The sequence below is a fragment of the Erinaceus europaeus genome, chromosome 9 (genome assembly GCF_950295315.1).
Source record: "Erinaceus europaeus chromosome 9, mEriEur2.1, whole genome shotgun sequence".
NCBI lineage: Eukaryota > Metazoa > Chordata > Mammalia > Eulipotyphla > Erinaceidae > Erinaceus > Erinaceus europaeus.
In genome coordinates, this window is record NC_080170.1 from 65,838,031 (window position 1) to 65,854,753 (window position 16,723).

General features: G+C 44.9%; 1 protein-coding gene across 10 annotated transcripts in view; it reads left to right on the plus strand.

The window, feature by feature from the left end:
- The window catches only part of ADRA1B (adrenoceptor alpha 1B), a 140,882-nt gene extending 124,367 nt beyond the window's left edge, over positions 1-16,515 (plus strand). For all 10 annotated transcript variants that reach the window (XM_060198074.1, XM_060198073.1, XM_060198082.1 and 7 more), the window contains one exon: positions 15,599-16,515. In XM_060198074.1, coding sequence (XP_060054057.1) covers positions 15,599-16,188 — 590 coding nt within the window. In that variant the 3' untranslated portion in view covers positions 16,189-16,515. The remainder of the gene's footprint in view (positions 1-15,598) is intronic.
- Positions 16,516-16,723: the final 208 nt, after the last annotated feature.

Consider the following 16,723-nt stretch of genomic DNA (forward strand, 5'->3'; position numbering starts at 1 on the left):
GTCCTGTGAACTGTGTTGGGAGAAAGTACAGCTTCTGTTAGTGGTTCTGTGACTTAAAGCAATCAATCTTCATCTCTCTCTCTCTCTCTCTCTCTCTCACACACACACACACACACACACACACACACACACACACAGCAATAGGGACTTCTAGCTGGCAGAACAGCCCCCTGTTTGGTGCTTCTTGGAGCCTGTAGGGCATGGTCAGCCTCTGGAGGCCTGATGCTGAGTCAAGGGGTGACCAGGATTCAGCAGCGAGTGGCCACTCCCCCCAAACCCTCTCTGGTTTGAAGGAGGGACCCAGAGCTGCATCCCTTGTTTTCCTGGTCAGATTTGTTGAGTGGGTCTTTGAATGTGATGCTCAGAACTTCTGCCTGTGTGGTGTGGAACCTGCTTAACTTAGTTTTGATCCTTACATGACAAAATCCCTTTACATCACTCCTGTCACCACCATCCCCAGGCAAGGCCCCAGTGATGAGGGTGCTCCCTGTGTATGCTCACCCTTCTCCCTTCCTCTTGAAGCCCTGCCTTCTGCACCCCCACCCAGGCACCCAGCTTTCAACTCCTGCAAGCCCTTCTTAAAAAGCTGTCTCACTTGATCTGCTTCCAAAGCCTCTCAGACATCAGAGGGGAGACCCATCATCCCCACATCCCCCACTTCCCATCCCCAGTGGTTCTGCACACTGAGCATCAACAGCCCTGCACAGCTTAAGGACATTGGGTAGAGGAAGGACCAAGTACATAGGCAGGCCTTCTTGTACTGTGCTTCCAAGATGTAGCATTGTTTGCCAGATGAAGATTGTAGTGATGCCATCCTTTCTGCCCCATTCTGGTTACCTTTGTCCCAGAAAAATGAGGCATGAGAAGTCTTAGCAATAAATACTTTTTAATACTTGACTCACTATAAAATTCTTTCTAGTGCTCTTAAATGCTTGCTATTTTCATAATAGAGCATTTTTAATTAAGGCATTACATGGTTTCTCTAGCCCTGATGCTATTATTGCACAATTAATAGATTGAGGTGTAGTGGATACTTTTAAAAATATTTTACTTATCTTTTATAGTGGGTGAGAGACAGAGAATGGGGGAGAGAGAGAGAGAGAGAGAAGGAGAAAGAAACCTGCAGCATTGTTCCATCACTCAGGAGGCTTCTCCCCTGCAGGGGGATGGCCAGGGGCTTGAACCCAAGTCCTTCAGCATAACATGTGTGCTACTGGCTAACATGCACTCTACTGGGTGCACCACCACCTAGCCCCTAGTGTAAATTTTTATATATAACTCTTATGTGGAAAAAACCTGCGTGGTTCACTCTATCGTGACATTGGGGGTGCCTAGAGCCAGATCACCTGTGAGTTGTTCCTCATGACAGTGACTCCTTTATAGCTGTAGTAGTTGGCTGTAGCATCTCAGTTTGTGTGATGATCCTCTATGACACTTGCACAGCTGTACAACCACCTAGGAACAGTCTTAGAAAGGACTCCCTGGTGTTGGAGGAGGGAGGCCAAGTAGGGAAAGATGGTAGTATACCTGGTTGAGTGCATACATTAACCATGTGCAAGGATCCAGCTTCAAGTCCCTGATCCCCATCTGCAAGGCAGTGAAGCAGGACTACAAGTGTCTCTCTTTCTCTTCCTCTCTATCCCCCCTGACTTCTCAATTTCTCTCTGTTTCTGTTTCTATCCAAAAAAGAGAGAGAAAAAAAGAAAAAGAAAGGCCACCAGGAACAGTGTATTTGTCATGTAGACACTGAGCCACAGCAATAACCTTTGGTGGTAATATGAAAAAAAGAGAGAGAGGGAAGGAAAAAGGGAGGGTGGGAAGGAGGAATGGAAAGAAAGGAAAGAAAGAGAGCAAGAAAAAGAGAAAGGAAGGGTAGGAGGGAGGAAGGAAAAAAGGAAGGAGGGAAGGAAGGAAGGAAGGAAGGAAGGAAGGAAGGAAGGAAGGAAGGAAGGAAGGAAGGATGGGAGGGAAGGAGGGAGGGAAGAAGGATGGAACCCTGTGTTCAGCATTGAGTGGCTGGGTCTTGGAGGTATGGAGTCAGGTGACAGTCACATCTAGTGATGACACTAGGCACTCTGAGCTAGAGAGTCAACCCATCCATCAGTCAGTGAGTGAACTGTTACATACATCCTGCTATGTGCTAGGGGCTGGGCTATCTAGTGAGAACGCCCCCTGTTCATGTCTCCTCCCAGCCTTTAGATTCACCAAAGAGGAATTCCTCTAGGACTGAGAAGGCAGCTCAGCAGTAGAGCATAGAACTGGCATGCATGAAGTCCTAGGCTTGCTCCCTGGCCCTGCAGATGCCAGAGCTGGGTGGTGCTTTGTTCTCTCTCATAAAAAACAATAAGTCTTTTATTTTCCCGACATAAATTCTTCTCCATCTAGGACCAGCAAGTCTTCAGCACCCTTCTCCCTGCTCATTTCTCTTTCTTTCTTTTTTTTTTAAGATTTTGTGTATTTATTCATGAGAAATGATAGGAGAGATAAAGAACCAGACATCACTCTGGTACATGTGCTGCCAGGGATTGAACTCAGGACCTCATGCTTGAGAGTCCAAAGCCTTATCCACTGCACCACCTCCCAGACCACTTCCCTTTCTATTAGTGAAAAAACAAGCTCAGGCCAAGAGGTACTCAGCATCTTTTGTCTTTATCTTCCTTTTCTCTACCTTGACACTTCATTCATACCAAATGACTCTGGTTGTCAATAAAAATTAAAAATAAATAAAATTAATTTTTAAAAAACTTCTTTTGAAAAATGTAGCTGAGATGTGAAACAGGTTGGCTTACAGCACTAAATAACCAATTAGGAGTAATTGATACATAGGATGTAATGGGATTTTCATTTTTTAAGATTGATTTATTTATTTATGAGGGGGGAGAACCAAAGAATAACTTTGGAGTTTCGATGCTGGGGATTGAACTCTGGACCTCATAGTTAAGAATCTAATGTTTTATCCACTAAACCATCTCCCAGGCCCTAGAAGCCCTGGTCTTGAGAAGGGGGAGATCACCTTCCAAGGTTGTTGACCCTGTCAACCCATCTTGGCAGCCATAGAGTCCCTCTAACATGGAGACCTGTCACATGCAATGTCAGCTGGTTCCTGAAGCACCTGGAGCCCATAGGAGGGCTAGTAGTCAAAGCAGTGGGAATAGCAACATTTACTGAGCACTTTGATGAGTCAGGCCTTCACCCCCTGCCCTCATCCCTTCCTTACAGAAAAGATCACCTTCTCCATCTTGCAGGAAGCAGCCTCACTGAACACAGGTAGCAGGAAAACCAACCCAGGTCTTGAACCCAGATCAGCCTACCCTAATTTAGCAGATCCCTAATCTCTAAGTACCACAGTCTGCATCTCAAAACGTCTGTGAGCGCCATAGCCCAGGAGGTGGTGCAGTGGATAAAGCACTGAACTTTCAAATGCTAGGTCCTGAGTTCAGTCCCCAGCATCAATCACATGTATCAGAGTCATGGTCTGGGTCCTTCTCTTCCCTCTCCCTCTCCCTCTCCCCCTCCCCCTCCCCCTCCTCTCCCTCCCCCTCACCCTCTCCCTCTCCATCTCCTAAAGAAAAAGGAAATTTCCAGCTGTGGAGATAGCATAATAGTTATGCAAAAAGCCTTTCATGCCTGAGGCACCTAAGGTCCCAAGTTCAGTCCCCAGCACCACTATAAGCCAGAGCTGAGCAGTGCTCTGGTAAAATAAATAAATAAATAAATAAATAAATATAAAACAACAATAAAAACAATGGCAACAAAAAGGAGATAAATAAAATTTTAAAAAAATAAATAAATCTCAAATCCAAGAAGTGGCAAATCCAAGAAGGTGCTGATAGTCACTCTGACCCTGAGCAAGTCACTAACCCTATCACTCACAGAGGTTTCCCAGTCCTGGAAAGTCATGGTTTTAAGACTCAAACCAGGGACACCTGGTCATCCCAGGAGCCCAAGAGGAGCAACCAGGCTTGGGAGGTGCAGCTCAAATTTCCTTGCCAGTCCTGACTTCCGGCAGAGCTCAGCCTTTCAGGAACGTAGACTTTCTACAAGCAGCCTCACTGGTTCCCAAAGGTCTGACAGAAAGGGATCATTGTAAGAGCTCCTCTTTTGTGCCAAAGAGGCACAACACCTTTTCCTAATTACAATTTCTTGGCTCCCTCCAACTGGTGGCAACACAAGTAGGTTCCCTAATCCCAGCAGTCATCATGTGCTGTTGGGGGAGGGGAATGGTGAGAGGGCTGACTGAGAAGATGCCCAAGCAGAGCTGGTATCTGAGGCTGCTGCAGTGACTCCACATTGCGCCTCAGTGGTGGGCGTAGGGAAGCAGAAACATCCCTGCGGTGGATGGCCAGGCCTTCCCGCTCTGCTTCCACAGCAACTGTGAATTTTAACATTTGATTTGACTTGCTTATTTTGGACAGAGACAGAAATTGACAGGAAAGGTGGAGACAGAAAGAGAGAAAGAGAGACACCTGCAGCACTGCTCATGAAGCTTCTTCCCCTTGCAGGTGGGGAACGGGGCTGTGAACCTGAGTCCTTGCTCATACTAAGCTATGCGCTCAACCAGGTGAGCCACCATCTGGCCCCGAGACTATGATATTTTTTGTTTTTGTCTTGGAAATCTTTATTTTCTCCATCAATAAGGTTTTTTTCAAATGATAGATGTTTGGGCTTTATCAACATTCACAAATCCTCTATGAATAGAGGTTTTGTTTTGAGATGTGTTACAATTACCAACCTGAAATAGAAAGATGACAAAAGCAAAAGTTTAGTGTTAGGGACCAGAAGATAACTCATCCCATGGAGTATATACTTCACCATTCATGAAGAACTGCTTTCAAGTACTTAGCCAACACATGGCAACGCCATGCAAAAGAGAACCTTCATGAATGATAAAGCAGTACTGTATTATCTCTCTTTCTTTCTCTGCCCCTCTCTCCCTCTCTGTATCTCACTCTCAAAAATAAAACTGTCCACTGAAAATGGTGGAATCATGCAGACACAAAAACTCAGGTGGCTAAATAAATAACTAAATAATACATATAGGAATGAATGTGTATGCCCATTCAGATCAAGATGCTGCCTATATCATGTTATAAATACTTCTTATTCATTCTCAACATGGGTGGTATCACACAGAATAGGGGTGAACATTAATATATATTTGCGTCCAGGGTTATTGCTGGGGCTCGGTGCCTGCACCACGAATCCACTGCTCCTGCAGGCTATTTTTTTCCCTTTTGTTGCCCTTGTTATCGTTGTTGTTTGATTGTTACTGTAGTCATTGTTGGATAGGACAGAGAGAAATTGAGAGAGGAGGGGAAAACAGAGAAGGGGAGAGAAAGATAGACACCTACAGACCTGCTTCACCGCTTATGAAGCAACCACCCTGCAGGTGGGGAGCCCAGAATCTTTAAGACAGTCCTTGCACCTGGCACCATGTACGATGGTGTTTAACCCGCTGCACTACCACCTGACCCCCACACACACATTAATTCTTAAAAGAGGGCAGAGGAGGTGGTGGGCAATAGTGCAGCAGGTTAAACACACATGGCTCGAAGCTAATGGACCGGCATATGGATCCCAGTTCGAGCCCCTGGCTCCCCACCTGCAGGGGGGGTCGTTTCACAAGCAGTGAAGCAGATCTGCAGGTGTCTCTCTTTCTCTCCCCGTCTTCTCCTGTCTCGATTTCTCTCTGTCCTATCTAACAACAGTAACAATAATAATAATAACTACAACAATGACAAACAACAAGGGCAACAAAAGGGGAAAAAATGGTCTCCAGGAGCAGTGGATTCGTAGTGCAGGCATCGAGTCCCAGTGATAACCCTGGAGACAAAGAAGATAATCTTAGATTTTATAATAATTTACATATAAGAGCATCACAACAAACAAACAGGTTTACAATAGGTTTATAGTATTTAAATTTCATAAGGTAGAAATGAATAGGAAAGCAAAGTCTAGAGACTTCTTTTTAAATAATTTTTATTTGTTATTAATAGTTTGTTACAAGATTATAAGATTACAATGTATAGTTCTATACCCATCACCAAAGCTCCGTATCCCTACCCTTCCACTTCCCAAAGATAACCATCATAGTTCTCACAAGTCTTTTTTTTAATTAAATATTTTATATTTATTTATTTATTTTCCCTTTTGTGGCCCTTGTTTTTTATTGTCGTTTTAGTTATTATTTTTGTTGTTGTTATTAATGTTGTCATTGTTGAATAGGACAGAAAGAAATAGAGAGAGGAGGGGGAGAGAAAGACAGACACCTGCAGACCTGCTTCACCAATTGTGAAGCGCCTGCCCTGCAGGCGGGGACCCAGGGGCTCGAACTGGGACCCTTAGCCGGTCCTTGTGCTTCACGCCACATGAGCTTAACCCGTTATGCTACAGCCTGGCTCCCAGTTCTCACGAGTATTAACAGACAATTTGCTTGCTTCCGTGTTGTTTGGATTTTTTTTTTTTTTTTTGGCAAGTACATGTAAATCAGATCTCTGGATTCCACCAATCTCCCAATATGGTGCCAGCTGTCCTGGTAATCACTCCTTCACCTTCTTTCCATCTACAAGCCACACATGTCTGCGCTCAGGCCTAGGTGATTTTCTTTATTTTTTTTTTCTTCTTTTTAACAGTTGTTTGACTTGGACCCCAAAGTGGTGTGTCTCAGCTGTCACTCTCCCAGTTTGGTGCCAGCTGACCCTGAATGTGACCGTTTAGTCCTGGGAATCTCTCCCTCACTCTTTTTATGTCCTTGAGCCACATATATCTATACTCAGCTCTGGCTTGGAGACTTTCCAAAGAAATCCTGATCATATTTTGTTGAGTTTTCAGATGATTTTATTGCTTTTCTTAGTTGACTGGGGAGAGCGAAATGCAGCTGTTGCTACTCCGTAGCCATGCCTTGCTACAGAGACTTGTGTATCAGAATATGAATTTTAAGGCTAGAGAAGACCCAGATCAAATCATCCAACTAAAAGAGAGGGATGGAGGCCCAGAAAGGGAATGCAACTTACCCAAAATAAGTTATCTATATAGTTACCAAATGTAGGTTTCCTATAGTTGGATTTCCAACCCAATCTATGATTTGCAAGAATAAGAATAGTTATTCTGTTAACTGAATTTCATGCAGAATTGATTGGAGTGGAGGGCAGTGGTATCCAGAGTTCTTATAAAGACTTTACAAATTTTATCTTATTTGGTTTCACAGTAACCCAAAGATGCAGCAGTACTGTAAAGCTCCCATTTAACTGATGAGTAAAATAAGGCTTTAAATAGTATGAAACTGGAAAACTTGAGGAAAGTCTTATGGCTGCAGGTGAGAAGGACAAGATTTTTTTTTTCCTGCCACAAGGGTTATCACTGGGACTTGGTACCTGTATGATGAATACACTGCTCCCAGTGGTCTTTCCCTTTCTTTCTTTCTTTCTTTCTTTCTTTCTTCCTTCCTTCCTTCCTTCCTTCCTTTCTTTTTTTATTTGATGTGATAAAGAGAAATTGAGAGGGAAGGGGAAGATAAACAGGAAGAGAGAAAGAGAGACACCTACAGTACAACTTCACTGTTTGTGATCCTTCCCTATGCAGATGAAAACCAGGGGCTTGAACCCAAATCCTTACACATGGTAATGTGTGAGCTCTGTTGCACAACAGAGCTCTGTTGTGCTACTGCTTGACCCTGAGAGGCAGGAGTCTATCCCAATAATCTGGTCCTAATAGGGAAGAAATTTCTTTGGCCCAGTAGGTGTGCGGTTGGACTGTTGCATTCTCAACCATGAGGTCCCAAGTTCGAGCCCCAGCATCACCTATGCTAGAATGATGTTCTGGTTCTCTCTCCTCTCTCTCTTTCATAAATTAATAATTTTTAATGGGGGGAGGGTGGAGGGGGGAACTTCCTATCAGAAACTGCTGAGGGCTTACTCAGGTAGGTGAGGAGACATGTTGACATTAACAGGAGAACAAAAGAAAATGGGGTGCAAACAGACAAGAAAATTGAGCCTGAGAGTCAAATAACTTAGATAAATTCAAATATCTAACACAGAAATACAGTAAAAAAAAGAATGGGGGGGGGGTCCAAATCAGGTCTGTGTGACCCCAGCCCCATACTCAAGCCTCTGGGCCTAAACGAGCTAAGGTCAAAGAATATTCTTTCTCATGGAGCAACACGCAACTCAGGGAACTCAAACTCACAGAGTGATCATAAATAACTGCCACAGGGAAAGGCAGCATCACTGTCTTAACATTGGCTGAACAATTGTCAGGGTCACATCTCCATGTAAGAAAACAAAGACTAAGCACCATCTTTATCCTTGACAAGGTGCTTCCAGCCTTGATGGAGATAAAGAAAAAGCTGGGGAGGGAGGAGAATGCCACTTGAGCACAGGAGGGCAGTGACATTTATGCCTCCCCAACATAACAGCATGTGTGCCTATTGTCGTGACCTGTCACTGTGTCTATCTGTGCAGAATCCAGGGGTGCTGTACCCCAGTTTGTTTCTATGTCCCCACAGTTTGGCAAATACTTAGCAGAAATCAAGATTGGTAAAATGAGTGAATGAATGAGTGAGTGAATGAATGAATGAATGTGTCAGTAGTTAGCACTATCATACACTGGTGTCCTAATCCTTAATCAACTCATGATTGTGACAATTAGATAGGCTGGTGCTGTAACGGATCCACAAATCATATGTACACTATCTCAACCATGGTTCTAGCAAAAATTTGCTTCCAGCTTTACTATTTGTGTACCCTTTAAATAAGCTGGCCCCTCAGGTGACTTCCCCATTAAACTATGTATTGCCTATTTCACTGTCATCTCCCAAGGATGGCAAGCACGGTTACAACCTTGCTTTCAACAAGAATGCTCTCCTGATTCCCTCCCCATGAGGCCCATCAGACTGAGTGAGTGACAGAAACATGGCCATCCCTGTGGACAGAGACAAGCCACAGGTCACAAATGCTACATGTTCATGTGCCCTTTGATTTCAGCTGGGAACTCTAGTCAGTGTCTTAATCCAAATGAGTCAGCCTGGGATGATGCACATATTGTTACAAGTCAGGCCACCAGGCTGCACCCTCATCTACTTCACCTACAGCAAATCTGGTGGATTGTAGTCATTTCCATCCTTCTTCCAAAGGGAGAAGTCAGTGTATGGTTAGTTAGTATTTACAACAGAGTATGGCTATCCTCTTTCCAAACTTAACCCATCACTAGTTAGGCCTACACCTAAATCCATTCACCAGGCCTGGGCTGCTGAACAGAGAAGCATGAGTGCCTATGACAGTAAGTCCAACCTTAAATAATCAAGAAAGTGAAGTGCTACCAGGGGGAATTCAAACATAATCTCAAATTGGTAGGGGGGGGGGCAGTTGCTAGATAGCATAATGGTTATGCTAAGAGACATAAACCAGAGCTGATCAGTGCTCTGGTAAATAAACAAACAAACAAACAAAAAACATAATCCCAAATCCAAGAGAGGAATTCTCTTTCTTTCTTTCTTTCTTTCTTTCTTTCTTTCTTTCTTTCTTTCTTTCTTTTTTTAACTGTGAAAGACAGAGAGACCAGAGCACTCTCTCACATTTGTGATATCCTATTTGTTTTTGTCTTTCTTACTTCTGTGCAGTAATAGGATTCAGCCTAGGGACTCACACATCAAGACATATCCTCAAACATTTCCCCAGCCCTGAAGATAAGAAGGGTTTTTATTTTTTTTTATTTTTTTAACCAGAGTACTGGTCAGCTCTGGTTTATAATAGTACAGGGAATTGAACTTGGAACTTCAGAGCCTCAGGCATGACAGCTTATTTGCATAACCATTATGCTATCTACCCTCATCCTGGGCTTTTTAATTATTTATTTGTCCATTCATCTTTATGATGTGCGGGGCAGGCAAGGGGGTAGACCAGTGCACCACTCAGCTCTGGCATGGGGATTGAACCTAGAGCCTCAAGCTTGAAAGTAACTTTGCTCTCCCCCTGAGATAGCTCCCAAATCCCCAAAGAGTTTTAAGGCTCTTAAAACTGCCTGCCACCTACAGGACCTTCAACCTCTCTCTGGTCTCAGTGGCTGCACCTGCAAATATAAGGAGGTTGATCTACACAACTGTTAAGTCTCCCTCCACTCAGAGAGTATTCTAGAAATTGTATTTGCTCAACAAATAGATTGTCAGGTAGCTGAGGCAGCATAATGGTTATGCAAAGAGACTCTCATGCCTGAGGGTCTATAGTCCTAGGTTCAATCCCCCAACCACCACAAGCTAGAACTGAGCAGTGCTCTGGTTTAAAAAAATAAAATAAAATAAAATAAAATAAAATAAAATAAAATAAAATAAAATAAATCACAGTGTTTATGAAACAGGAAAGGGGAGAGAAGTTTAGGATCAGTAGTTGGTGAAGAATGACACTTAAAGCTGAGGAGATAGGTCAGCATTATAGTGCAGGGTTTTTGCAAGCCTGAGGGCCTAGTTTCAATCCCAGACTTCAGTGAAACTCTAGTGTTTATCAGTATTGCTCTCCTCTTATGTAAAAGAGTAAAATTAATTGGATTTTAGTGATGAGTTTAACATCTAGAACATTGACATTTAACTAAGTATACTTAAAACTTACTTAATGCTATAGTGTTTTTTTTTTTCCTTTTTAAAAATTTCATTAGTGTCTGAAAACATGATGGCAGAGGACCTAGTGGGGCTGCATTGTTATGTGGAAAACTGTAAAGTGTTATGCATGTACAAACTATTGTATTTTACTGTTGACTGTAAAACATTAATCCCCCAATAAAGAAATTTTTTAAAAAGTAAAAAAAAATTATTAGTTATTTAATAAAGGTTTACAAGATTTTATGATAACAGGAATATAGTTTCAGAACAGATCGCCCACCAAAGTTCCATGGCAATTTTTTTTAAATTTGTCTATGTAAAAAAATAAACTTATAATAAACTGCACAATTCCTTTTTTTCTTTTTTATATTTATTTATTTATTCCCTTTTGTTGCCGTGTTCTTTTTATTGTTGTAGTTATTGTTGTTGTTATTGCTGTCATTGTTGTTGGATAGGACAGAGAGAAATTGAGAGAGCATGCAAAGACAGAGAGGGGGAGAGAAAGATAGACACCCACAGACCTGCTTCACCGCTTGTGAAGAGACTCCCCTGCAGGTTCAGAGCCAGGGACTTGAACCTGGATCCTTACGCTGGTCCTTGCACTTTGCGCCACCTGCGCTTAACCCACTGCACTACCGCCCTACTCCCACAGTTCCATTTTTTAAGGGACTTGAGCTGTTGAATTACTCTCTTATATAGTGTGCTGCTTTGTCATGTGAGCAACCCAGGTTTGAGCCTGGCCCTCATAGCACTGAATGAAGTTTTGGTGATGTGGTCTCTCTTTATCCCTCTTCCTCTCGTTTTTCTTTCCCTCTCCCTGTCTCTATCACTAAAAAATAAAAAATCTTTTTATGGGTGGGGTAAATAGTATAATGGTTCTCCAAAAGACTTTCATGCCTAATGCTCTTAAATCCCAGGTTCAATTCCCCTACACTACTGCCAGGCTAGCTTCGCCAGTGGGAGACAGACAACCAGGGACTCATGGCTGAGCTGTACGCAATATCTCTTTATTCATGTGGAACACAGCACAATCTAACCTATACTAAGCTATCTCTAATCACAATCCTGTCCTTATATATACTCACCAAGTAGGGTGGAAACAGGATGTGACATAGAGAGGGTGGAACGAAAAGAGATTGGTGAAAATCAGGGTGTATTAGGAGAGGGGGCGGAGCAAAAAGACATCATGAACCAATGGGGATTAAACCAATGCCCTGCAGGCATGGTGGTGCTTAGTTAACAGTGGTTATGTAAACAGAATACAGTGTTAAGCAGGGGGGATTAAACCAATGAAACAGAAGGGGTTTTAGAAGCATACCAACACACTACTATAAGCCAGACTTGAGTAGTGCTCTGATAAAGAAAAAGAAAAAAGGGGGCGGGCAGTGGAGCACCCAGTTAAGCACACAAATCACCAAGCAAAAGGACCTAGGCTCTAGCAGCAGCTCCAGGGGTTCGGTTCATGAGCAGTGAAGCAGGACTGCATGTGTCTCTCTTCTCCTTATTGTTTAATCAGAGCATTGCTAAACTCTGGTTTATGGTGCTATGGGGGATTGAATCTGGGACTTCAAAGCCTCAGGCATGAGAGTCTGTTTGCATAACCATTATGCTATCTATCCCTGCCCTTTCTCTCCTCTTCTCTACCTCCCTATCCTCTTTCAATTTCTCTCTGTCCTATCTAAAAGAAGGCTGCTGGGAGTGGTGGATTTGTAGTGCCAGTACTAAACCCCAGCAACTAGAGGCAAAAAAGAGAAAGAAAGAAAGAAAGAAAGAAAGAAAGAAAGAAAGAAAGAAAGAAAGAAAGGAAGAAAGGAAGAAAGAAGGGAGGGAGGGAGGGAGAGAGAGAAAACCAGTTTTAATGGATTCAAAGATATTCTCAGAGACCAGGTCCTTGGGAAGATCACAGGCTAACAGGAGCTAAAACAAAAATCCCGAAGTCTCTATGTCACAGAGACCACAGTGTCTGCAGAACGACAAGGCTAGAGGCATGATCTGGAGTCACAAAAAGTTCTATAAAGTGTAATTCCATTGTGAAAATATTGAAGTATGCCTATACCATGGGAGGTGAGGAAAGAGCATTGGGAACTGTGTACCCAAATGTGACTTCTCTGTACTGCAGGGCCTTGCACTTTTTAAATGTTTTTCTTTTTTGTTTTTCTTTTGCATATTTTCTCATTTTCTACAAAGGGCAATAATTGCGTTATTGAGCAAATACATTCTGTATGTAAACAATTTAGTTTAAATCCTCATGACATTACAAGCATGCCCTGTGACCCGAAGCAAGTCACTTAACCTCTCCAAGCCTTTAGTGCCCTGCATTTCAAATGCAAATTATTTTTAATGTATTATTGTCTTAAAAATACTGCTGGCCCTCAAATTCATAGGGGTGAGTTCTCTTTCTTTCTAATTCACAGCACCTCATTTCCTTGGTCTATGCCAGGTCTCTGTCTTCCAGTGTTATTGATTTTTACTTCCCTTTGTTCATTTCCCCCTTTCAGTCTGCCTCCACCCCCAGCACCCCACCCCACCCCCATTCAATGTTTGCTGTCCATTGTGACATGTGTTTGGTTGTCTGGTGTGCTGATTAACATTGTGCTGATTAACATTTTTTTTTTGTTCAAAGTGTGGTGTATTTAAGATCTTTCTGAGGGCAAAGGAGATAGCATAATGGTTATGCAAAACAACTTTCATGCTTTAGGCTCTGAATTCACAGATTCAATCCCCAGTACAGCAAAGAGCCAGACCTGAGCAGTGCTCTGGTAAAAATAATAATAATAATAATAAAATCTTTCTGAAGGGACTCACCCAATTGAGTACACATATTACCATGAGGAAGGGCCCAGGTTCAAGCCCCCAGTCCCCATCTACATGGGGAAGCTTCACAGGCTCAGATGGGAGCAGAGTGACTATTCTGGGTATATACTTAACTTGGACCAAGGCATGTCAATGTATTCTCCAAAGCATTTCTCTAAGCAGCCTGTACCCTACCAGTCCTACAGACACCATCCCTTCATCCCATATCAGGAATTACCCAACATCCTGACTTTTTTTTTAATAAAACTTTTTTAAAAAAAAAATATATATATATATATATATTTTTTTTTTTTTTTAAAGGAAAGATACAGAGTGAAAGCGACCAAAGCAGTGGCTCAGCTCTTGAACCTGGAACCTTGGAGCCTCAGGAATGAGTCTCTTTGCATAACCATTATGCTGTCAACCCTCACCCTTTTATTTACCAGCCTAACAAACATATTGGTTCTTGTTTTAATCTACTTAACGTGTGTGTGTGTGTGTGTGTGTGTGTGTGTGTGTGTGTGTGTGTGTGTGTGTTTAAGAGAGCAACAAACACACCACTCCAGCATGGGTACTACCAGGAATCAAACTTGGGGTCTCATACACTTTTTTTCCTGTCTTTTTATTTAATAGGACAGAGAGAAATTGAGAGGAGAGAGAGAGAAAGAGACACCTCCTGCAGCACTGCTTCACCACTCATGATTCCCCCCTTGGGGACCAGGGACCGGAACCTGGGTTAATATGCATGACCACCTAGTACCAATTATTTAATATTTTTTCAAATATTTGTTTGAGGGGCCAGGTGGTGGCGCACATGGTTAAGCACTCACATTACAGTGCGCCAGGACCCAGGTTCAAGCCCCTGGTCTCCACCTGCAGGAGAAAAGCTTCATGAGTGGAGTCTCTCTGTCTCTCTCTCCCCTTCTCAATTTCTCTCTTCTCTATGCAATAATAAATAAATAAAAATAGAACAAATATTTGTTTGTTTGATATATATGTGAGAAAGAGAGAAATATGCCAGATTAGCAACATGTTTTGTGCTATATATGCAAGGCTGGGAATAATCAAGGCATGTGCTCTACCTCCCTAGCTCCTTACTGCTTGGTGTTGTCAGGTGCTCTCAACAGTCCTCCAGTTTCCCAAACTGCCTGTTTGGTGTGGTTTAGGGTTTTGCCTGTGTTTCTGTTAGCAGTGCTGCCTTTAGGAACTGCTCTTAGCTCACATGGATAGTGCACTACTTTGTCATGGGTACAACCCAAGTTCAGGCCTGGCCCCCATGGTATTGGAGAAAATTCTGTATCTGTGGTCTGTCTACCTACCTACCTATGTGAGGGGTGGGGGGGAAGCATCCTGAAACAGGCCTCAGTGATGACAAAAAAAAAAAAATCAGTGCTGCCTTCTTCCCATTATTACGCCTAATGTCAATCTCTCAGCCATCACAGACTTTGTAAGTCTCTCCTACCCCTGCCTCCTAACTTATCTCAAACAAATAAGTAATGTCATTTTCCTTCTCTGGGTCAATAATAATAATAACAACAGCAATAATAATCATCCTTTGCATCGTCTTTTTACCTTGAAAGTTTTCCTTTTCAGGCCAACAAAATAGCTCACTTGCATAGTGTGCTGCTTTGCCATGTGTGCAACCTGAGTTCGAAGCCAGCCCCCACTGCATTGAAGAAAGCTTCAGTGCTGTGATGTCTTCCGCTCACTTTCTCTCTCTGCCTCTCCCTAAAAGTAAAATAAAGTTTTCCCTTTCACACGTGAATCTTGATTACATCTCATACTTGCCATGGAAATAAGACAACCACTACTTCCTGGCATTTTCTCGATGGCTAAAATTACACAAGCAAAGCACTTAGCACCGTCTCTCTGACCCAAAAGAGTCATATTTGTGATAAGAAGCCTACAGGTAGAGGCGCATCCAGACTGTTTAGTTAGAATTAAAGCAGGAAAGGCTCCTGGGAAAGAGGAGTTACAGGTGCAGCGTCCGTCCATGGAGAGATGGGAAGATGGGCACAGCACTGCATGGGACTCGCACTCAAGCGCCCCCAGGTTCCATCCTCGGGGCCACCATGTCCCAGAGAGAGCAGAGATGATGATGGCGGTGGTGGGGTGGGCTGGGGTGGGTAGAAAAGCGGGTGCAGAGGAAGCATGGGGAAGCATTTCTGAGTGAGCTCAGCACTCACCACCGGCCCTGTGTCTTTCTGCCCCCTGCAGGCTCCCTGTTCTCCACCCTGAAGCCCCCCGACGCCGTGTTCAAGGTGGTGTTCTGGCTGGGCTACTTCAACAGCTGCCTCAACCCTATCATTTACCCGTGCTCCAGCAAGGAGTTCAAGCGCGCCTTCATGCGCATCCTAGGCTGCCAGTGCCGGGCGCGCCGCCGCCGCCGCCGCCGCCTGGGCGGCTGCGCCTACACCTACCGGCCCTGGACGCGCGGGGGCTCCCTGGAGCGCTCGCACACGCGCCGGGACTCTCTGGACGACACCCGCAGCTGCCTGAGCGGCAGCCAGCGGACCCTGCCCTCCGCCTCGCCCAGCCCCGGCTACCCGGGTCGCGGCGCGCCGCCGCCCGTCGAGCTGTGCGCCTTCCCCCGCTGGAGGGCGCCCGGCGCGCTGCTCGGCCTCCCCGCGCCCGAGCCCCCGGGCCGCCGCCTGGCCCCGGGCCCGCTCTTCACCTTCCAGCTGCTGCCCGAGCCCCCCAGCCCCGGCCCGGAAGGGGGTGCCGGCCGCGGGGACTGCGAACCCGACGTGGCCAATGGGCAGCCGGGCTTCAAGGCCAACATGCCCCTGGCGCCCGGGCAGTACTAGGCCGCGGGCCGGGGGAGGGGCGCGGGCCTAGGGGCCACCGCTTTCTGGCAGGGGTATGGGTGCCAGGGGCCGCGGAGAGCCGGGCCGAGCATGCTGAGCGCGGGGTGGGTCTCGCCGCCCGCTCCGCGTCCATATATACACGAGTCCCCTGTCCTTGTATGTAGCCGTGGGTACGCGCGTGTGTCTGTGCCGGGTACGTGTGTCTGTCTGCATGTGAGCGCGGGGGCGAATGTGCGCCCGGGCCCCCCTGTACTCTGTCACCGGACGGTGGCGCTGCGGCGGCGGGGTTGGGGACCACGTCGGACATTAAAGGTCATTCCTCCTGTGCCGCCTGGAGTGGTTTCTGAATGGCGTGGGGAGGGGGGTTTGCGAGGAAGTTCCTTCTGCCCAGCTCGTCTCTGTCCTCCGGAGCTGAAGGATCTGAGCCTGTGGCTGAGAGAGACACCCTCACCCACCTACCTGGTGCTCCAACACAGCTTGGCTGCTTTGGTGGCCTTCGCAGTAACTGAGCCTCCTGCTGTGGGTGACACCGGGG